Genomic DNA, 25,393 nt, shown 5'->3' on the forward strand with positions numbered 1-25,393 from the left:
GCTATTTTCATTAATGAACCGAGAATATATTCTTTAATATTAAAATCTAAAATGAAGAAAGCAGAATTATTTCAAGACTGGGTTTTAGAAGAAGTATTACCCTCCATTAGAAAATTTGGTGAGTACAAACTTGAAAACAAGATTAAATATTTAGAGGATGAAGTAAAACACTTGCAAATTAAAGATGAAATAAAAACGGAAATAATCGCAAAACAAAGTGTAAAAATTGACTTAATAAAACCAGACCTTGTTTGTAAAGATTTTGATAAGAAAAAACACCATGTTTTTGTATTAATTAAAAAGAATCACATGTGGGAATATCCTTATTATGTTATTAGAGCTCAAAAGAGAGAAATACCGAAAAGATTGAAAGAACTTGAAATTGATTACCCAGAAATGGAAATTTTATTAAGATATGGAGATCCAAATAGTATAAATCTCTACAACCAAATGAAAGAATCTTTGAATATTTTATACAACGGAAATCATTTTACTACAAATATGGCAGAATCTCGACTGATTTATAGAATATCTAAATTACACGATGAAAATGTTTCTAAATTTTACTAAAAACTCTCGATTTATTATATTTTGTTTGTAAATGTTTAGCATAACTAGGTAACCATTGTAGAATTTTTTTTTCATATTCACAAGGCATTTCGTTTTTATAACTTTCGCTGAAAATTTTTTTAGCACAATCTTTGCGAAAAGCATCTTTTCTGTCTTTACTATACTGCCAGTTATTAAATTCAGAAATATTTTTAATTTTTTTACAAAAGTAACACTTTTTTTCTTCTAAAGTTAATTTGTCCATTTTAACATATAATTCATCATGATCCTTACAATATCAGTCTTTTCTATTCTTTTCCTTATAAAATTCTTGACACTTTGTACATTTCTTTTGAGACTCCATTGATATAGAAAAAATTATTACACGATGAAAATGTTACTAAATTTTATTAAAAACTCTTGACTTATGGTATTTGGTTTGTAAATGTTTAGCATAACTAGGTAACCATTGAAGAACTCTTCCACATTCGCAATGAGTCGGTTTATTTTGACTTTCTCGGAAAATTCTTATAGCACAATCCTTACAAAAAGCTTGTTTTTTATCTTTACTATAATGCCAGTTGTGAAATTCTGTAATATTCTTAATTTCTGTACAAACGCAACATTTTTTCTCTTCTAACGTTAATTTTTCTATTTTTTCGTATAATTCTCTCTCATATTTACTACGACAATCCTTACACATAGACCCTAATCCTTCTTTTTTATTCTTATTTTTATAAAAAGCTTCAAAATCTTTAAATTCTTGACACTGTGTACATTTCTTTTGAGACTCCATTTATATAGAAAAAATTACAGCTTTGACTTTCTCAATTCATATTCATAAAACGTTCCACTTATTTCTTCATTATTTAAATCTTTTAAACTATAAGTTACAGGATCTGTGTTATTAATTTGATAAATCACAAAGATTTCTCTTGACCAATTGTTCTTATATTTGTTTGAAAATGTTTGTTTTTTACTAACAATTCTTACGTGATCATTGACTTTAAATTTAGTTTTCGTGTGAATTTCTGGTGGAACATACTTAAAAACCGTCTCTAATAACTCCTTTTCAGCATCCTTATCCACGTCTTTGGGCTTCATTTTGATCGTGCTGTGAACTGTATCGTTATAATTGTTTACGATTTTTTGAAGAATATCGATCCATTTAAAGTTTATATTAATCTCAAAAATTACTTTCATTCTCTCATATTGAGTTCTGTTATATCTCTCTACAATACTTGATTTCTCTTCGTTTTCAGTATGATAAATCTTAATGTTGTATTTTCTCAAAACTTCGTTAAATTCTTTATTTTTAAACTCTAAACCCTTATCTGTATGAAGTAGGTTTGGAGGTTTGTGATTGATCCTTATGGCATCTTTTACTATATCTTCGAAAGCTTTTGAAACATCCTTGCCGTTTTTTCTTTTGATAGCTCTTGACCAAGCATATTTTGAGAAAGTATCAATAACATTTAACATATATTTGAAGCCATCATTTTGATCCGAATAGTTAGACATTATAACTAAATCTGCTGCCCATAAATCGTCAATTCCTAAAGTTATAATTTTTCTCTTTTTAAACTTTTTTCGTACTGGTGCATGAATTTCTCTAGCTTCAATCTCTATTTCCTCTTTGTTCTTCAATTCTTTCTTTACTTGTTTTTCATAAGGATTCTTTATAAATTTACTCTTATTTGTCTTACATTTTGAACATTTTGCTGCAATTCTATACAATCCGTTTTGAGTTTGAACAATTTTAGAATCTATATTTTTCGTTTTTTTCTTACATTTGTGGCAGTGAATTAAATCATCTTCCATTTATGTATCAAAGTTTCCAAGTTTGTTTAACTCTTCTAAAATATCTGTTTTAATTTCGCCTTTACCCTATATCCATACGGTACTGTATCGATCTTATTTTCTAGGACAATTCTCTTATCATCTTTAGCGTTCAGTGCTAACTTGTTTATAGTAACAGTGTACAACTCATGTTTATAGCTTTTGATTACTGTCATCTCCCTAAATTCTTCTTTATCTTCGAACAAACATCTCTTCAAGTTTTCGATATTTATTGTTTTATTTACAACGCTTCTCTTAATTCCTTTGCATCTTACTGAATTTTTGTCTAGATATTTGTACGAGTACATTTTCGATCTCAATTCACAAAATTCTTCTAAAACTTCGCTATTTAACTCATCTTTGAATTTCCCTATTACCTTCTTATTTTTAGTAGTGAAACATTCGTGATCTTTTGGATAATCACTTGTATCAAAGTCATCTATATTTTCTTTAATAATTTTAAAAGGATCAAGTTTCAATTCTAGGAAATAACTGTCTGTATCCATGTAACACAGATTCAAATCTGGGTCAAACTTCTTTAATTTATCGTAATAAAACTCATACATTAACAATTTTGATAGGTCAAGAACTGAAAATCCTATGTAGATCGGTTTGTTAAATTTAACCTTTTGTTTGTACATGTGACTCGCTATACAGTTGTCGTCAAAGATATTAAAGCATTTGAAATTTGTTTTCTTAGCTTGTTTCACTGAAAATTCTTCATTTCCTAGTTTGATATCACATCTATTTCGCACATTTTCCATAGATTTTCCAAAAACAGAGTTGTTCATGAGCTTGTAAAAATCTTTCTCAAAGTCACTTGTAGCTTTGGTTCTCATGTTTGTGTTAAAATCAATGTACTTTTTCATAAAAGGCTTCTGATCGAATGCTATAACTCTATTCACATGTTTCAACACCATCCCTTGTTCGAGGTAAAATTTCAAATTTCTTGAATGAACAACGTATTCAGTTTTATCCAGTAAAGTTGTGCAAAGTTTGTTTTTATAATGTTCGGGAGCAAGAGGCAAATCCTTGTGATGTTCATGTAAATTTGTTGGATATCCTAGATCAACTTCGAGAATATAGCTATAATCTTCGTCGCCAGTGAGTTCCAAAATTGTTTCTTGCCACTCTTCTTTCGTATATGTTTTAGGATTCATCCACTTGATATCACCATATGGTAAATTTTGCATAAGACCATAACCATAAAGGTTGTTTGCATCGACATAAAGTAAATAGTCTTCGGGCTTTGTCTTATCGAAATCTTTAAAATATTTGTTATTTGCTTTAACATATCGCTTAATACATTGAGAAATACCTCCACGAATACCTTTTTCAATCATTAAATACATATTATAATCACTAATCAATTGTAATTCTATTTTCGTTAATTTTAACATAGCATCCCAAGCAAGACTTGGAGCAGTTAGATAATGTGCTGGATCAAGTTTGTAACAATTTAGACAAATGTTTCTGAAGTTTTCGAATATATCAGCGAGCAATAGTACATCTTGGATATTGTACAAATCAGAGTAATTTCCAAGATTTTTCCCTTTTAATTTTTTCCAAACGCTCAAGTAGTGTTGATAATCTTTCAAAGATATGCTCTCATCTGTCAAAAGTGAATAGAAATCTTGAATTTTCAGCTCTTCTGTGTAATCAAGTTTTTCATTACTATCGATAAATTCGTAAGGAAATATGCCTTTTCCAGATAGAATTTTAAAGATTTCTTCTTCGTCATTTGGTTGTCTTTCTAGAATTGCGTTTAATATTCGTCCATCTTGTATAAAATGATTTGTATGTTTGAAGTCTTCTTTCTTTAGATTTTTAGCTAATTTTTCAATAGATGATGCCATAAATCTGAACGTATCTACGAATGAAAACTTGATGAACTTTCTTGGTTTATCATCTTCAAACTCATACCCATATCCTGAATTTACTGAATAAGTTATATATTTTTCATCTGTGTTTGCGATCAAATCAACATTTCCATATTGTTTAGCCAATTCTTTTATGTACAAATGAGTATCGTTATTTGACATATTGTGACAGAAAACTGGGATGTTCTGGGGAAATTTCAAATTCAGATTGCAACATGAATGAGCTGTGCCTCGAAATTTACCTGTTAAATGACAATGATCTCTTACTTTTAATCTTTTTTTCATCATCAAAACCTTCTGTTTCACAGATATGACAAACTTTTGAGTTTTGATAGGAAATTTCTTCTTCTTCAGTTAATTTCATAGGCTTCATGTTCCTTGAATTATATTTTTTAGCTATGTATTTCGATAATTTATTAAGGTCATCAAACAATTTTGCAGGAACATTAGGCAAATCGTCTTCATTTTTGGCTCGATAACATATCGGTTTATACATGCGATTGGTCACATTCGACACTAAATATAGAGTAAAACCATAAGGAATGTGCTTCTGAATCTTGGTTGTACTCGATCTTTGTGGATTGTTCTTGCATGTTGGAATTTTTTCTAATATACTCTCAAAATCCATATAAATAACGTACGGATGGCTAAACTTCTTTTGATAATTATTAAATTAAGTTGTTTGACCTGAAAACGGCATAATTGGCTTACAAACTTCATGTTGCTTGCAAATTTCTAAATGATCTGTTAAATCTCCAGATTTGTAGAAGTGGCTGAAACACCTTCTACATAGAAAATTTTAATGTCCATGTTTGGATGTTTGAGAACTCACTAACCTACTTAAATCGGTTATCAAAACAAAATGAGATTTGTCTTCTTGTTTTACATACAGTAGATCAATATTTAATTCTGCATCATATTTTTCAGAAATTTGTAACGGAACAACCTTAATACTTTCATCAAAACTGTAGACATTGATAGACATTTTTGGATATTTGTACTTGGAATTGTAACTTCGTTTCTCAAATAATTGTATATCTTTCAAAGACATTGGATACTCAAAGCCCGAAAATATCTCGTCATTTACAAATTTTTCATATTGTTTTGCTCTGTCAACATGAGTCTCAGGTTTTTTCAATAGCACATCGGATAGAATAAATAAAGCAATAATCATCTTTATTTTTGATATTTATACAAGCTTTTTTATCTTTGATTTTCTTTGGTAAATCGATATATGATCCAGCATTCATCATTTCATGTTTGTTAAGGCTCAAAACTAGTTGTATGCAGCGTTTAAATGTCCATCCTGAACCCCTATTTGGATGATTTGTCTGTTCTCGATGTGATAATTTATTAAATTGCTTAGTAATAAAGTCATTTACGTCAAAGGTTTCATCTGCTTTTATAGTAAAGTACATTGGACACGTTTGTGTTTCACCGTTCACTAAAGTTCTTTCGTATTCACATTCCAAAGAGAGATATCCTTTCATATTTTTAACATTTTCTTGAAATTTCTCGATTAAACTTTTAATTTCTGACCGCATAATTGAAAGATATTTGTAAATTGACATAAAATTTTCGCTCAAATTCGTTAAAATATATTGCTTGAAAAGACCTTGCATAGAGGATAAAACTTCAACATCTATGATATTTTCAGGTTTTTCGTTAAGAGTTTTATCAATGTTTTCAATGATTTCAGACTTGGTTTTATCGTTAGTACCGATAGCCAACTTTTCAGCTATTGAATGAATTTTTTCATCATTAAATAGATTGAGATCTTTCTTTTCCTTTTTAAAATGTCTCTTCAACTCTCGTAATTTCTCAATATTATACATGTTTTCGTAATCGGCAATTTGATTTTCTCTAGCCCATTGTCTTAATAATTTAGTTCATTATCGTAAATTTGCTTGTTTTTTTCGTGACTTTTAGAATTATAATGGCGATCATAGTTTTTTCTTAAAATTTCTTTTTTGCAGAACGGACATGATATTTTATCGCGCTCCATTTATATAGAAAAAATGTATTTATCTTAATGGTGATTGTAAACCAACGATTGTGCCTCTCACGGCGTGATATCACTAACGGATATGACGCGGGCGAAGCGATTATCGTGATGGTCGGTCTGTAGTGACTGTCATTGATACTGCGCATTCTTTCGGAACTAAAATGTCGGTAATGCAGATTGCTTTAAAGAATAAAAATTGTGTTTCAGTTAACTATTATAACATTTTTCTTTTTTAAATGTCAGATAATTTTACCTATTTTTAAATATGTGTACATTTTGTTACTTGTAATTTTCAAATTTATATTTTTAAACTATTTTCTTAAATTTTACTTCTCGATTGGATGTTGTAGTTTCTTGCTCAGTATATATGACCGCGAATTCGGTTTTGGTCGATTAGGAAGTTTACTTCTGAACTGTTTCAATGCGAGTGGCCATAGCGGAGAAACACCAAGTTCAGAAGTATTCAGTACGTATTCCGGAACCATTTCTCTATCCGTATCTCGCTCTTCTCTCTCTCTCTCTAGCCTGAATATAGATCCTAGCCTATAAACGGCAGAAGTGATCGTGTCATAGGCATAAAAAGAGAGGGAGAGAGAAAGAGAAAGAGGGAGGAGAAAAGGTCGACCGAGAAATGGTTTTGCACTTTTTGACTTTGAATTTTTTCTATCTGCGAAGATTTTTCGTTTATTCGTAGCAGATTTGACAACATTTCCAATATATTTTACATTAAAACAGCTTAAGAAAGTAGAAGCAAACAGCTATAGATTCGGTAATTTTTCATTCGTGGTTTACAGATTCGTTTATTGTCCTTTAAACAGTATTTTCCATTGATTTTCTGTTGGCTCCAAAAGTGGTCTAGAATCGGCATATTCTTACCTACCTATATATATATATATATATATACAGAATAAGTATAGATGTATATGTATGTATGTATTTTGCAGTGCTGAAAATTTGAACGCTGTATGAGAGTTTGAATTAATATTTTATAACTTAGGCCTACTAACTATTTATGGATAAGAAAATTAACTTAAACGTCTGTAATCACTTTTCAATAGTATCCCAAATTTTCAAATCTGTATGGTCAAGAAATATAAATACAAAACTTGTTTTTGATGTCATTTTATTACGAAATAAGTATAAAACGTCCGTGAAGCTGGAAATACAAACAGACTTGAAACCATAAAATTGGACAATTATGAACCATGTTGGAAGAAAACATTCATATTTTCTTGTTTTGACTTGTTTCTATGTCTTGAGGAACTGTCTTGATTTCGTTAGTAGCTGCAGCGATGTCGCTGTCGGCAACGAAGAAAAAGAAAACGCCAACGAGAGCCATCGTTGACAGGATCGCTGCTTGAACGTGCAGTCCGATGTGGCTACATCCGTAGAAACTGGTAGCAATGGCGGAAGCCTGCAAATTCATTCACGTTACGTACACTTTGAAATATTTTGGTAATTTTACTGTGAATAAAAGAAACTGAAAATTGTAATAGCACATGTGTTTTCGATGCTATTACAAAAACACAGTAAAGCACATCAAACACAATGAAACATATAAATATGCAAGATAGAATTGCAAATCATTTTTAAGATTGCATCTATATCATACCTTGGGTCAATAATTGACATCAGAATTCACTCGTAGTTTAGTATCCATAGAACGGGCCCACAACATTACATTTATTTCCTGCAATAATATTTTTTCAAAACTAACGTAAACTTACGGTTAAACATTTTTGTGGACCTTTGAATACTTAATTGCAATATTTGTATGATTATATTTTTAAAGCTAACTTAGTAAAACACTGTTTGAATTTATTTTTTATTTAATTAAAGTAGAGATATGGTTTACATTAAAACTTATAATTACGTAGGAACAATTAAGTAATAATAATAGTAGCTTATTAAATTTTTGTTAATCATGTTTGTCCGATGCCTCAGCTAGTATTAAATAACTTTTACTGGTCAATAAATACTCACAAAATTCTTTCTTTGACTGTTAAAAAAACAGGGCTTTTGCAATATTAGCCATTATTCAGTAACACTAAGTTCCTAGATCTGAAATCTGATCTCTTTCTCGGGTGAATAACTAACCTAACACATAACTACAATTTAGGAATTATAACTACCATGTTGAGTGGCAAAATCCACTAACTCTAAAATATGCACTTAAAAAAGCACATCAAGTTTTAAACACGTTATTTGTATATCATATTTAGATTTGAATTTTGTTTAAATACAAAAATAAATATAGGTTTTGGTTTCTACCTCTATAGAACAAAGTGGTCTTACCTTGATGACCTTGTAAAAGGCACATGCCTCGGCGCTACTCTCTCGAAATAGTTCGGCAATGATGGAGAAGATTTGAGTGTTTAAACAAGAATCACCAAAGGTCAGAAGTAGACTTCCTATCATGGCCAGCGTTACACTGAAACAGTACTCAGAGTGATTTAAAGTATAGGAAAATGTCTAGCAAAGAACTATTTTTAAGGTGATTGACACTAATAATTTAATTATATCATATTTCTTTTACTCCTGAATTTGCAAGATTTACGTGTTACAACAATAGGATCATGATGTTTCTTGAACTGTCTCTGCTCTCTTCTACAGTTGTTAAATATTATAAGTTTAAGAATACAATAAATCATACGGCTAAAACAAAACAGTAAACAGACTAAAACTTATTCAACAACAGATTTCAAAATCACAAAGATATCCTGCCCCCAAAATCGAAAAGTGCACACCTAGACTATGGTTGTACAGATAATGACGAACTGACCTGATAAAATAAACTTTAAAATCTTCCAATTCAATATTGAAAAATAAATTATGAATATATAATATTACTATAGGAAGGAATAAAACGAGACATGCAAACCCAAATAGCTATACACAACAAAAAACTTCATTAGGACAAACAAGGAAATCATTGTTGCACTATAACACTATGGCAAAAGAGTTTAACATCTTTCTTGACCTGACAGAGAAGAGAAGGATGTCGATTCTGAAACGCAAAATTCTTCATTGCGTAAAATAGAACTCCTCTACATCATTGTCTAAAAGTATTCCCAGTTCCGAAAATGTTCTCCTCTAAGTACTTCAACTGACTACTGGCATTGTTTCACAGATGGTTTGGGTAGTAATAGGAGTATTTGCACTGCAAAGTAAGTGAACCCAACTCCAATTAAAATAACCTTTATTTATCTATAACGATATTTTTAATTTTTACTAGCAAAAATACTAACATTTTTATCCTTTTATTGCAGAACCAATACAGTAAGACAACTATGATATTACTATCAAATCCTAGTATTTGATGTTACTATTATGGAAAATGTCTATTACTTTGCTATTAGATATCAAGAAAAAGTAATTTTACCTCGGAGTTATGAGACTCAGTTGATCAGTGTCGCCAAACACCGCAGTGTCTGGTAGGTTGATGAATGTGATAAGATAAGCCAACAGCTGGCCCGAGCAGCCGATCAGGACTATTGATCTCCGAGCATATCTGTGTCTTCTGATGCATTTGGAGAACACAATGGGGCACAATCCACCTAAAGTGGATAAAAGTCATAATTAAATAACTTTTCTGACTTTTACTTGATATTTATATTATTTATATAGTGTTAAGGGACTACTAATCCAAGCGATTGATTTGTTTGCACCACAACTTACAGCTGCTTCTTTTGCATAAGCAATTCTTTCATTATTCTATTTCAACTTTATATAATTATAATTTGATAATAGCGCAGTGTAATGGTTATCGTGGGTGCTAATTGGAAGGTGGCCGCTGAGCGATCCTGTCCGTGCCAGCAGTCCGCCTGGCCGGCCATTGATGGTGGTTCAGAAATCATCTTTAAGCAAGTAGTCCTCAGGTTAGTTGTCAGAAAGGTCTCCTTATCCCTAACTTCGCCTCATGAAATGCGATATTTTTACCTGTCCTTTACTTCGAGCAGCTCGGATCGTTTGCGCAACTTCTATCACAGATAATAATAAAGTTGTTACAGGTTATTAACCTAAATTACAGACTGTTAGTTTTCCCTGCTTTGAATAGACAACAGAAATTTTTAACCTAAAATCTGAAAAGTGGCTCCAAATTCAAATAGAGGAATTTTAATTGCAGTAATATTACTTACAGGGACGGGGCAAAGGGGCAGTCGCGTTTCCCGGGTGGAAAGATATGTGACGGCAAAACAAAAAAAAGTTAAAATATAATGTCACAAAACCATTGATATTTTTTACAAACTCTTCCGAATGGAAAAAGTAATAGACCTTAGCTGTATTACAGTGTCAGTATCAATACGGTTTCCTGTGTACCCTGTAGGTTATTTTCGTATCTCATACACGTGTCACAGTCAAAAATATCAGTTTGAACTAAAGAAGAGGGACTTTTGAAATAGAAAAACTCGAATGATAACTAACTAAAGTAAAATGTGTTTTAAACACCACCGTTAATCCAATTCATTTTAATGTAGTCTTATGGTTATGGCGACGTGTTAAGCCTAAAAACATATACTAAGGAACTAAATACAATTAAACATACGCAAAATCCAACTGTTTCCATATAATATGGTCAATAAATTGGCGAATAAACACAATGAAAATGACAAAATAGACGTGAACACGTTCAATAAGAAAAATGTGTACCGTATGTATTGAAATAATCACTCTGCACAAAATACTATTGCTAATGAATTAAAAAAAATATGACATAAATATTTAAAACAACTAACAAATCCAAAAGCAGGTATGTGACTTACTGTAGATTGGTCTGTATAAAATAAATTGCAACAACTGCCCAAACATTACATAGGACAAACCGGTTGTTCTTTCAAACAAATATTGTACAAGGAACACTATCCCAATTTAAAATTAAATAAACAAAGGTCTACTCGCCCAACATATATTTCATAAAAAAAATACAACATGAATGAGATAGAAAATGGCCTAAAACATTGGAAGAATACGAAATGTATGCAGGTTTTTAAAGTAACTGTGGTATCAACCTGTTGAATGAACAACTAAAATACAAATCAGTGCCGTTGTCAGATCAACTGATAGGAACATATAACTCCACAAGAGGGGATAAAGCCATCCACCACCATGGCTACAAAGGTCTGACGATAAAGGTTGACCTTCGAAACATGTTACCATAACCATAAGACCACATGAAATTGGATTGAATTGACGGTAGGATATATAAAACGTATTTTATTTTAATCATTAAAATCGATCCTGACTAACTAGAAACAATTATAAAATAGTAGAACACGAAAAGTCTTCAGACTATTAGATGTATTTCTGTTCGTGGACATCCATAAGGTATTCTTTTGGATTCGCTGGCATTGATAAAGAGCTTTAGGATCAAATTATTCAAGAACATTAACACTGAAAGACAGTACTATATTGCAATGTAGATTTAGTTCTCTTTTTAGCTGAACAATGGAATGAGTTTTAGGGATAGTAAAAAGGTTTGCGATGTTAGTGACCACACTGTTGTCAATTTTTGAATACTATTGACCTCTTGTGTCCCTATATAGTATTCTTAAAACATTACATTGACTAAGCATACTTTTCCTCACAGCGTTCAAGACTAATTTCTTAAAATGGTTGTCATAAAATCCGACAAACTAAATTGAAGAAATTTAGGAATCTAAATGTATTTCTTTCTTTAATGTTTGACACTATGCCAGACATTAGTTTACCCATAGTTCTCTAAGTAAAATCAAACTCTCCAGAAGTAATAGAAAGTTTCGTATATTTTTGCTGTGATTTTTAAAAACAGGCGAAGATGGGAATATATAAAGGATTATAGTAGAGACTTCTTCAGGAAAACGATTTAGTATATTTTTAACCACGTGCTGCACAATCGTTGATTTTAGTAGGATCTCATGCAGTTGCTGCTAATACTCACGTCAAAAGTTAATTTTGGTATGCTTAACAATATTTATGAATGTTTCTTTACTCAACTTCAAGGTGAGCATTCGTAAGAAAGATGTACCACTTAATTTGTAGGCTACAAGCAAGACAAGGTGGTCTGCAAAGTCATTCAAGGTTGTTTACAAACAACCATTATACAGGCTTTCATCGAAGGACCTATGATCTCAATGAATTTTTCAAAATACCATTCATCATTTGAGGATATTACTCTTGTCAAGTTCATAACTTACATGAACGGTGTTTATGTAGTTTTCAGGGTAGAGAAAAGAGAGAAAAAAGTGCCTAATGAGATTAGAAGGTGAAGTCAACAAGTCACAAGTTGGAGACTAGAATGTCTCTCTTTGAAGACATTTAAGAGACTAACAATAAAAATAAGTAACATATTCGTGACTCTGGGAAATATAAATATACATTGGATTCTGAAACAATGCTTAAATTCATGAAATGGAAGTAAAAAGGAAAAATTTATGTTTGTAATTGAAAGTTTTAGTATTATTATTTATTCGTAATAGAGCAACATTTTAAGGATGACACATCCCTATCAATGTTCACTATTATTTAAAAACGTTAAATTCAAGGAGCTTTACCAAACATACCCACTGATTTAAATTTATACACTGACGATGGTCTTAAACCATTCCATTGTCAGTTAACTCTGGAGAAAGAAGTTTAAGCTTTATAATACAATACCTGAGAATTTTAAGAAGGCAGGAAACGAAAACTAACATTATTATAATATCAATCGAATATAAAATAACTGCTCTGATCAATTACAATAAAACCATAACACTTTTGTGTCAAATAAATTTCGCAAAACGTTAGTCAGAAAAACTGAGATAATAAAATTGTACCTCAGTTTTTATGATATTTGCTATATACGTATCTATCACTTGTATGATGAAAATACAGTAGATGTTTTAATATTTATCTACTTTTTAATTCTTAAAAAATGCTAGAATTTTCAAAAGAGTTGAGATAAAAATATAGATCAGTTCGCAATAATTATTGTTCTCTTTAGTATCCTAATGTTTTCATAAGCTGAAACCTTAAGTTTAATGTAGTAGATGAAATGGCGTGATCTTTTACCCCCCTACAGAAACCCATAGTTCCAGGCTTAATTTATAATATTATTCTAACAACTTATTATTAGTAATGTGAATAGGATTACTGTTCAAATATTTTCTTTTATTAAAGGTTTATACTGTTACTAGTAGGTTAAAAGTATTTGTGAAATATTTCAATATTTTCAGATCAGTTGTATTAAATGTGTTTGCCACGAGGAAATTTGTGTCTTGAGTCTCTACTAAATAGAGACTGAACTATTCACTCTAAATTAATTCAGAGATGAATTTATTGCGTTTTTTGTAGTCTTTTAGATCAGGATAAACGTGGAGCTATCCATGGTTCATTCGAACGTAACATATTTATTTACTCATTAAAGCAAATTACTTTATGCATATTTATTCAAGCGAATAATTATTGGTTTGCTTTGAACGATGATTCATGCAGCTCTTGGTAGTTGATATACTCTATCGAGTACTTTTCATGAATGTATTGCAACAAATACTTTTATTTAGATGTCCTCAATTGCATTACAAATTAAATGCAAACTACTCGCAATCCGAGATCTATTTCTCGTTGCTCTGGTTAAAAAATAGTCACCATTTTGTATCAGTGGAAAATAGCTGCGCATGAAAACCAGTTAAGGGCCAATTATATTAAATATTCAATTGCTAATCGTAAAACTTACCAATTAGACTGCCGATACTCATTACGATGCCACTAAGTGCCACCAACTCCTTGCCGTAATTCCCAAATGCCAAAGTGAATCCAATACTCGGACTATATATTCCTTCTCCAAATGCTTGTTGCAAACCTGCAAACAAAGTTAATTTATTGTGATTTTCTCAGAATCAGAAAATAAACGTCAGTAGAAACACAATTATATGAATAACGATTTGAGAGAGCTACAATATACATCAATGTCCTCCTCAGACTAACCAATAAACTCATGTACAAGAATATTATAATCAGTTTCGTATAATTCTTTTATTTTTTCAGATTTTGCCATTTATATGACTGGCGTCAATTTATACTATTTAACCTTTTAAAAACCATGTTACACACGACCCAAAACAAGAGTTAGAGCAGCTAGTAAAATCACTTCTTAGACTAGCTTGTCTCATTAATAATTAACCCTTTATATTACAAATATCTTTGCATGGGTGGGTAACCATCGCGACTATTAGTAAATAGCGGAATAAATATTGTATTTTTTACTGAGTACAATCATATGACATTTAAACATACTAACACATGTCGCTTATTCATACATTAAAACGAAAAATAATAGCATAAAAAATCAATTTTAAAATTCTATGACAAGATTTGATTTCAGCGCACACTTGAGTTGTAGTAAGCTCCCACTTCACTGTAACTTGAAACACTTATATTGAACCTAACTCAATCAGAAAAATGTGAATATATCATATGGCAAGCTTTTTCAAGTAACATAATCTGTACAATTTTAAACTTAATGTTCAAAATTTGAATTTGGCCGAGCGTTGAAGCCTGTCACTTAGTAGGCTGACGCAATTTCTCTTTTGTCTGTCGAAGAAATTAAAATGATGTTTTCTGTATAACTTATGTCTGTCTATCTGACTACGGGAATTCTCGAGAATGAAGTGAACTTGAACTTCTGCACGCAACTTAATCGAAGCCTGTTATGCGACACGTGGTCTAACGTATGATTACCGTGCTTTATAAACTATTATAAAAGTGAAACAAATATTTTCGGCTTATTAACATCAGTGTTTTTATTACAAAATGCTCAAACTGCCCTTATCGACGATCTGGCAGTATGTTTTCAAATCTTGATGTGGAAGTTGGATGGAATCCTGCGAAACTCTTTGAATTTTCTTGACTGAACTCTCCACGTTGCATTTAATGCGATAATTTTGAGTTAGAGGGTCAAATTTACCGTCAAGATGAGGGGATGGCAATGGGTTGTCTACTGTCTCCTATTTTCGCTAATATCTTTATGGAGGGATTTGAGCAAAAAGCTTTGGCTTTAGCTCAGTTCAAACAAAGAGTTGGTGGAGTTATTTGGATGATAACTTTGTTGTGTTTTCTTCATGGAGACAATGAATTGAATGAGTTTTTTAATCACATTAATAGTATTTCTCCTTCCATCCGCCTCACAATGGAAGTACAAAACAAGCCTCCTTTTTTGGATATGTGCATATTAAGAGATAGGGATGTCCTTAAGACAACTGTTTTTGGAAAGAAAACACTCACAGGAAAATATTTTAAATTACCAATCAAACCATCAAAAATCTGTCAAAGTAGTAGCCTACTCGTTGTTTGATAGAGCAAAGACCTTGTGCTCAGATAAATATGGATTAAAAGAGTAATTTAAGAAAACTGAATAGAATGCTAGATGTAATTGATGCCTTCAATCAGTAATAAATAAGTGCAAACGAACAAAAAAACATTTCCTGAATCAGTAAATCAGAATAGTGATAAATTATAGTTTATTTTAATCCCTTATGTGTCGGGATTATCGGATACAATTAGAAAGAGTAGGTAGAAAGTATACATTAGAACCGCTTTTAAAACAATAACTCTTAAGTTTCAAATAAGGTCTCATACTAAACCAAAAAAATGGCACTCAGGATTCCAAAACTGTGTTTGCAATATAAAATTTAGCTGCGTATATAATAGACGAGACAAAGAAGACATTACAAGTACGGATAAAAGAGCACAAAGCAAACACGAGAGAGGGACACTTTAACAGAAAAATGAAAAATTTCACATTATTGTTGGTCCGAAGACCATCATGTAAATTGAGATGAATCCAACATAATATATCGGGAATCTCATTTCTTTAAAAGGAAACTAAGAAGGAGGCCTTATAAATTTATGGAGACCAACCAATCAGTCAACCATCAATAGAGACTAGGCCGATTTCGTTACCAATGCTGAAGAACTAAAAAGAAAACCAAAAGTGTCAAATATATTACAATTTCTAATAAACAATGCGGAGTCACAGTCTAGTTTTAAGAAGTTCATCTAGCATGAAACAATAATAAAAAAAAAAGGCCCACTAATGTTCCCTCCTTTTTTGCCGCCATCTTGTATCTGCCGAGACGATTACTATTTGCTATCCAATTCAATTCAATGTTTTTTATTGCATAAAGGACAATATAAATTGCATCGCAATCGTCATAACATTTAAAATCTAAAATTTTGCATTCATAAATTACAGTGGTTCTCATTCAGACATTTTTCATTCACAGTTTCAGACAGTTTTTCATTCACCAAAATTCTCATTCTCATTAAATAATTTTACCACTCTAATCACATGGTCAGCCAATTGGGTGTTCTCCAATCGTTTGCCACGAACCTGCCTGTACTATAAAAAAACTGCCGAGATCAGCGCGGTTTTCAGACGATTTTGAAATGCTTTAGGCATTGTGGAAATTTTATCGAATTTGTCAATTTGTTGACGAATTGAACTCCTGCCTGCGAATGCAACCGTTCATAAGCCACCGTCCTGTGTCTTCCAGTACGGTAGTTATTCCTGCCTCTAGTGTCATAAGAGCGTACGTCACTACCTCTTATGACCTTGCATTTTGATTTGAAAAAAGATATGTTTCCAGAATATAGAGGCAGGGAAGCGTCAACAGTTTGAGATTTTTGAATACTGGTTTGCATGATTCTCTGTGTTGAAGTTTTGCAATTATTCTAACTGCTTTATTCTGCAGGGTGAACATTCTATGAAAATGTATGTTTTGCACAACCTCCCCACAAGATCATTCCGTATGAGATATGTTGGTAGATCATTTCAAAATACGCAGTCATAAGAAACCTGAATTGGGCAGTATTTGGAAAGCTGTCTCAAAACATAAATGCCTGAAGGCAGTTTTGAACAGACATTGTCGACGTGAGAATTCCATGTCAGCCCTCTATCAAGGTATATCCTAAGGAACTTATTCGAGAGGGCGTGATTGACTTAAGTTTCATCCAACATGACTGTTGGATTCCAATTTGAGTCCGTATTTCTCAATCAGAATTTGAGGAAAGTTGACTTTGATGGGTTTTGTTTTGAGATTGAGCTCGTTGAAGTACTGGATTGTATTGTTGAGCTCTGTGAATGTCATAATTTCCAGTTCTGGGATTGATTTTGAATTCAAGCAGAGAGTCGTGTCATCTGCGTATTGGACGATTCACCCTTAATTAAGCGATTAATCAGCGTCATTGACATACAATAAGAAGAGAAGCGAACCTAGTATGGAACCTTGAGATGCTCTACAGCTCAGGCACTACTCTCCCGATTGCATGTTTGAAAGTTTGACGAATTGTTTACTATTACTAAGATACTATATGAGCCGATCGAGAGGCACTCCCTCCCCGTACCCCGTAATATTCCAGATTTTTAGTCAATGTGTAATGATCAACGCAGTCAAAAGCTTTTGATAAGTCTAGAAACACACTTAGTGTCTCTTTAATCTCTTTAAGTCCATCTACTATCAAGACAACAACTGCGTCTAATCTTGACTTCCTACTTCGGAATCTGAATTGGTTTATTGATAGCAGTTTGTGACTCTCCAAAAAAAATGAGCGATCCGAATTAAGAAGGAATTTGCAAAGACTTTACTGAAAGGCGGCAAGATCTACATCGGGCAGTAATTTTGAACGGGACACGTGTCGGCTTTTTGGAAAATTGGGGTGACTTTTGCCGTTTTGAGAGAGGAGGGAAAAGTTTCAAAGCGAAAAGAGAGATTAATAATTAGGTGTTCGAGTGGCTTCAGCAAATGATTTGAACACTGTTTTAGAAGCCACGTTGACACATAATTGAAATCATTCGCCTTTTTGGATGTAAAATCTCTTATTTCTCTGGCAATTTCCTCCTCTGTGACTGGTGACAAAGCCATGGAGGCTGGTGGGCTCCGTACTAATGGGGGGAACGACTGTGTCAGACGCGGACTGAGTTCTTGGTCACCTACAACCTAAGCAAAGAATTTGTTGAATTCATTAGCGCCCTCTGGTCTATTGGCCTCTGGTCAGTCGTAAGTTAATAAAGACCTATTGTGGCCTGTATTCTGCAATTCAGTTTTAAGAATTAGTGTTGTGTGTAGTGTTTTATTAAGGGCATGTTTTAGAGTTAGTGAAGTTGACGCACAACATGGTAGTTGTGATTTCTGACTTATCCGAGTCACAACGTTCTGGTATTATTTGTTTATTTTAACCTAGTTTGTAATTATGTGTTAGGTTGGTTATTTACCTGAAGAAGAGATCAGATTGCAGACCTCGAAACGTAGTTTTACTGACTTTTTTATTACTGAACAATGGCAAATGTCCGGAAAATCATGTTTCCTTCAGAATCCTTCCATGCATCGTCAATTTTTTTCTTCAATTTAAGTAACAAGATTTTATAGTTATCGTTTTTTTCTTTTTTTGTGTTAACTGACCTGTATAGATGAATGTGAATATAAGCCAAAGCATCTTGCGTGAGTTAAGGATAGCCCAAAACTTCTTCACTGTTTTTGTAGGACTGTAGCCCTCTGTTTTACAGTCACTGGAAGATTTAGGAAGAGCCATGAGTGATGCTACTGACATTATGTTTATTCCCACCAAGAAGTACAGCACTGTCCGTCTTGTAGACTGGTCAATATGCTGCTTTCCGTTGAACTTATAATAGACAAACAGGTTACCGTACAGACTCCTGTAATACAACAGGTTTCGTTAATAGTTTCATGAATATTTCTTATCAGCTGAGATGTTACACATACAACTACGTTCTATTCTACATCGATGACAACTACCATCGATATATAATAGAACATCGATGGCAACTACTAGTGGTATGTTGAGAACTGTGTCAAAATATAAAATGAAGATTATAATAAATATTCGACAATAGCAATAATGATATTTTTGTGTTCCGTAATACATACGTCACGGTTCCTTCAATCCAAAGACAGAAGAGAATGAGAAACCGGGCAGGATGGGAAAGATTGTTTAAATGGTTGCAGATTAAACCAAACTGCTGCTTACTGCATGTAAGTATTTGCTACCATACGTATAAAATGAGGTACTTAGGTCGTTGTTAATTTTTCTTAATTAATTATTTTCAAATTATTGACGATTACATGTAGGCATAAATACTGTACAGTTCGTTACAAATTATAACAATAAAATACTATATAGGTTATAACTAAACTGCGCCGTTTGTAATTCTTAAAAATGTAAATGTATTAACTGTTATTAGTTTGATACTTACGAAGACCTAAATATTGTCCAGAAAATGCCCACATTTCTGGCCGTAGTTAGAGGTGAGGAGTTTTCTATCATGTACTGTCCCTGGGCTGGCCACAGACACCCACCAGATACCCCGCTTAAAACGGCTCCCCCGTATATTATCCACTCATTCTCCACAATATATGGAATCATCCCAAGCCTGAAATCAAAGCATTGAAAAATTAACAATGGTCACAAATTATAGTTTATGTAACCTATTGAAAGGACTAACTGAGAGAGAACTTTTATTTTGTATCGACGTTCTAGTCTTCAAAGCTTTATCAAGCTTAATATCGAACAGTCACTTTTCGCATAAACAGGATGTGTTATATCTTATACATCCATCCTGACCTTATTCTTTTCTCTTAGAACAAGAAGCTTATAAATTGCACTCAGTCATGTAAGAACCTTAGCACTGCTTCCGGAGTGACAGGATATTCAGGATGGGTAAGGTTAGTTGAGTAGGGGCCGCCTCCTATCAAGATCCATGAGGAAGAATTAGGGCACTACATCTCAAAGTCATGTATCTCCGGAAGAAGGGGAGGCCAGCTCTGAATCAGCCTCTCCAGTCAAAGCAGGCAGAGTGTGGCACGCCCTTGTTGAAGTTAGCAAGAACCTCTGATAGTTAGGGAAACAAACCCCACCAACTCCAACAGTCATCTCCCACAGTATATTAGACCTATCGAATTGCCCATGAACCCCAGAATTTCAACATTTGGGGTTAGTGATCCTCCTGTAAAATCCATAAGGTTGCCCATGTTTAAATGGTTTTTGCTGTGATTCAGTGGTGGGTTCAACTATACAACTGGGTATAAACCAGCCAGAAGTGATCCCTGCTGGGTTTATGACCTCCTGATTAGTAGTGATAGGGATTTCTACCTTCGGCGAATCCGAAAAAAGTGTGTTGTTTTTGTATTATAATTGCCCTGTCCAAATTTATTCTTTCCAAGAGTGAACCATAGAACTTCATACTGTTTCCTGTATATCACAAGTAACATAGGTACTCGCTCTAACTTTTACCGAAGTTACCTTCTGTATGTTGGGAAATGCATTTAGTCGTGTAAATGAAGAAACTGGTATTGCAGAAAGTTCGACTAAACGAAATTATAGCATCAAATAACCAAGATTTCTAACAAATGAGACACATCTTATTTAGGCTGAAAAAACCAGAAGTGTCCATGTCAACTACTATTTTCAATCAGATACAATAAAAAATAGTCTTGTTTGAGCTTTTTTTTGGTTCACACCAAGTTACTGTCGCATGGCATAAATGTGTACCCGGGTACAAGAAAAGTATGAATAATTTCTTAAAAATTTTCAATATTCAACAAAACATAATCTATATACATAAAAATGAATGTTTGTGTGTTTCTCCTTTATGGAATCGTAAACTATTGGACCGATCATTATGAAAATTGTTATGTATATACATTTTTTCACGGAGAAGGTTTATATGATATGCCCATTGATGTAACTCGCCACCAGGCAGCCCTATAAAAGATAACAATTTTCAAAGCGCCTGCAAACTATAAACTGCAATTACGAGACAGTTACGAATATTATATAGCCAAAAACTAATTGAAGGCGCTAAGTTATGGTGTATATTTGACTTTAAGATAAAATTCTGGTTGAACAAAACTGGAGTGTTAGACCACTGTTTAATAAAGCACATGTAGCCATGTACGTGTACAATGGCTCTAAACATACACAGATTTTCTTGATCGGCGCTAGAATTATAATTCACTTGAACCAGAAGTGCTCATACACGGGCAAAGTTTTATGATAAGCGTGCGAAGCCGCGGAAAACAGTTAGTATGATATAAAAATTACCATATTCTTATTTTTTCCCACTACAGGAACATGAAAAGAACTACAGTTTCTTTTTATCATCTGCCAAATTAGTGCCTAAAAGCACTTTTATATACACAAGAACCAAATTCACAGAATCCACGAGAAGCTATGTTCTCTGGCCACATACAATAAGCACTTTATTACCGTTATATACGAGTACTTGAAACCCAAGGGTGTACACCTACAGCTAATTCAAATAGAATACTTTTAAAGTGGGTATTTTGGGCAGTGCCATTGCTTGTTCAAGATCATACGTAATGACACAGTATTCATAAAATAGACTTTAGATTGTCTTCAAGCTTCTGACAGAAGCCTATACCCCTTGATTTGCCTTTGTTTGATGTAGGCGTATGACATAAGAAATGTCATCTTTCTATTTAAACTTCCACTCATCATAAACTGAGCGTCCCTTAAGGGTAATTTAAACCCAATATTAAATTTGTTGTTGAAAATAGGCAGGTATTTTTTCATATTTCACAGGCAGAAAACTGAAACTGTTTTTTGATATATCTACATCATCATCAGATCTGTTTTCAAGTTATTTAATGTAGAGTCGTCGCGTCGTGGAAATCAGAATTGTTGTGTGTCATTCCTCAACCATCCAAAATAAAGCCAACTTTAAAATACAACACAAATTAAAGATTAATACATATTTATAATTGCAATAAAAGCCATGCCTTGCTCTTTGATGTTTTTAGGGTTTACAATTTTTTTTAATCCTAAATTTGAAACTATTTCTTAAAATTTGAGAAGTGTGCTAAAAATGATAAATCTAACATTTTTAACCCCCACCCCCCCCCCCCCCCACCCCCCCCCCCCCCCACCCCCCCCCCCCCCCACCCCCCCCCCCCCCCACCCCCCCCCCCCCCCACCCCCCCCCCCCCCAATTAACAAAAAACCCCGCCGCCCATAAGAGGAAAAAAAACAATGTGATTCGAGTCAGAACGACAAGACAATGATGGTATTTGATATGTATTGTTTGCTTGTTAACCAGTACAGTAATGTGACTCAGTATTATGTCGTTGTTACGAGTAGAGTCAGTACATATACAACTCATATTTACAGCTTATTAATTTTTTATTGATAGTTTTGAAGATAATAAGCCTCAGATAAAACTAGAAAAAACAGATTAATACACTGGAAAAAGCCCATAACTTGTGGAATATAGTTCTCCTGCAGTTAGAATTCCCAATAATTATTTCTACGTTAGTTATTTGTTTAGTTTGATATTTTAACCCCAGCTATGACATTTTCATTTTTCAAGATGCATTTTCATTTTTTTTAATTAAAAAATGTTAGCTGTTTTAAAAATTAAAAAAAGGTTGCTTATGCTTACGTGGTAAGTAGCATAACTAACTTCTACAAATTCCAATTATCCACAATTTTGTACTGGGTTTAAAATATATACCTCTAGTTTGCGTTGTTAGTTTCCGTTCATGAGTAAATTTAAAATAAGGGGTCCTTCGATAAGACTTGCCATTTAAAATTTTGTTAGTTTTCCCCAAAAATTCCCCATTTATGTGTTAATTATGCCTGAAAGGTACTTCATAACATGACATAAAGGTGTGCAGAATTTAGTTTTGCTAGTATGAGACTTTACAATACAGGGGATCTCTAGACTATATTAACCTATGTATATACAGGGTGATTCATGAAGTTCTCCCCCCACTTCTACAGCACATTGTACTAGTAAAAATAAAGAAAAAATGTTATATAAACATAGGTCCGAAAACGCTTCGTTAGCGAGTTACAGCTAGCGAAAGATTTCGCCTGAATTCCTGGGTAAAGAGTAAAATAAAACCATACTGAACTTTTGGAAAGGTTAATTAAGTAAGAAATATCGTGGATTCTTATGTATTTTTACCTGATAAAGCTAATAAAAATAGGTTTCAGAACTGTACCTGTAGTAGTTTTTGAGGGATTCAGGGTTAAATGCAAAAAATTGGGACACGAAACAATGTTTTTTTTAAGTTTGATGTACAATAACTTTGTTAAATTGGTAATAAATACATAAAATCAACAAACATTAATTGTAGAGAATTTAATTCTGAGAAAATTGATATAATCAAAATCTATAATAAAACAGAAATAAGTACAAAAAGACGATTTTATTCAATATAATACATTACTAGTTTTAAGCAAAATTAATCAGGTTTGGGCCCAACCGTACACACCTTTTTATAATAGATGTTCGAAAATGAGGCCATCATTATCAATACATTTTGCAGCACGTTTGTGTAATGCTTTTGTTGCGTTTCTTAATTTTTCAGGACTTCCCTGTATCTGCACAGCCGAATCCATAATACGGGAAATTAATTCATCACGAGAATTCACTTTTGTCTTGTATACAATGTCTTTCATCCATCCCCCAGATGCAATAATCCAATGGAGATAGATCTGATGATCTTGGTGGCCAAGGGTGAGGCCCTCCACGACCAATCAAGTGTCCAGGAAATTGATGATTTAAGTAAGCAGAAGCGGCACGTGAAAAGTGGGGAGGTGCTCCGTCATGCTGGAAGTACAAATTTTGTCTGAGATGTAAAGGAACATTCTCTAACAGCTGCGGCAACTCTTCTTGAAGGAAATGCAAATAGAACTCAGCATTTAGGCGTCCAGGTAATATGAAAGGTCCCAATCAGCCGATTGTGCAAAAGGCCACACGAGACATTGACGCTAAATCGGTGTTGAAAGTTCTGTTCCACTACCTCATGTGGATTTTCTTCTGCCCATGAGTGTTCATTGTGCAAGTTATTGACACCATCCCGAGTGAATTGTGCCTCATCCGTAAACAAAATACGCTTGTAGAGTTGATTATTAATATTCAAAAAGTTGCAAAACTCCAAGCGTAGCGGACCATCCCCTAGCTGTAGATGTTGAACCTTATGTTTATGAAACGGATAAAATTTGTTTCGATTAAGTGACCTCCACACCGTTGACTGCAAAACTCCTATCCGCCTAGAAATACGTCGTGTACTTACACCTGGACTGCGATGAACAGCATTAATAACAATATCATCATCAAGTTGGACAGCTCGTTCATAATTGGTTCTAGTACTTGGTAGTGATCCTGTTTCCCGAAGAGTACGAAAAGTTCCTGAAATTGTTTTGGTATCTGGAATCCTCCTATTAGGGTAACGTAGTTCATATTCTTCTAGAGCAGCTCTAGCATTACCATTACAGTAACCCAAAATAAGAACCATTCCTCTGATGTAAATAAGTAAGGTATTTTTTCGCTGAATAAACAATCGAATTATAACTCACAGAAAAATTGCATTTAATAACACGATTCACAGAACCCGATCTTCTGCTGTAGCTTGCAAAACACCACTAATACACAGTTCTAACGTAACAGTACAGAATACCATTGTTCATCAGCTGTTATTCGTGCGTTACCAACTTAGAAATTAATAAAACAAAAAACTGCATTTCGATGATTAGTAAACAATAATGGGAAAATGTTTGCTTCATTTATTTTCGAACATTTGATGTAAATTTTTATTAAAAAAAAATACAACGTAATAAAACATGATATTTTTATTTACAAACAAATTTGTTTAACATTTAATCTTGTTTTCTCAATTTATCTCATCATTAAGGAACAAACATTTTGTTTTTGTTTTATTTTAACTAAATACCGTACGGTATTTCTTTACGGCTAGTAATGTATTATACTGAATAAAATCGATTTTTTGGTACTTATTTCTGTTTTATTTTAGACTTTGATTATATTAATTTTCTCAGAATTAAATTCTCTACAATTAATGTTTGTTGATTTTATGTATTTATTACCAATTTAACAAAGTTATTGTACATCAAACTTAAAAAAACATTGTTTCGTGTCCCAATTTTTTGCATTTAACCCTGAATCCCTCAAAAACTACTACAGGTACAGTTCTGAAACCTATTTTATTAGCTTTATCAGGTAAAAATACATAAGAATCCACGATATTTCTTACTTAATTAACCTTTCCAAAAGTTCAGTATGGTTTTATTTTACTCTTTACCCAGGAATTCAGGCGAAATC

General features: G+C 32.9%; 1 protein-coding gene across 1 annotated transcript; it reads right to left on the reverse strand.

Annotated features, from left to right (window-relative positions):
• Positions 1-7,379: 7,379 nt before the first annotated feature.
• On the reverse strand, positions 7,380-19,672 carry LOC124365222 (UNC93-like protein MFSD11). The gene is made up of 6 exons (XM_046821185.1): positions 19,502-19,672; positions 18,690-18,943; positions 13,967-14,092; positions 9,656-9,830; positions 8,569-8,704; positions 7,380-7,687 (listed from the first exon to the last, which is right to left on the reverse strand). The coding sequence occupies exons 1-6, from the start codon at positions 19,669-19,671 to the stop codon at positions 7,496-7,498; spliced, it is 1,053 nt and encodes a 350-aa protein (XP_046677141.1). The 5' UTR covers position 19,672; the 3' UTR covers positions 7,380-7,495.
• Between the last annotated feature and the right edge of the window lie 5,721 nt (positions 19,673-25,393).

Source organism: Homalodisca vitripennis, chromosome 6 (genome assembly GCF_021130785.1).
Source record: "Homalodisca vitripennis isolate AUS2020 chromosome 6, UT_GWSS_2.1, whole genome shotgun sequence".
NCBI classification, from domain to species: Eukaryota; Metazoa; Arthropoda; class Insecta; order Hemiptera; family Cicadellidae; genus Homalodisca; species Homalodisca vitripennis.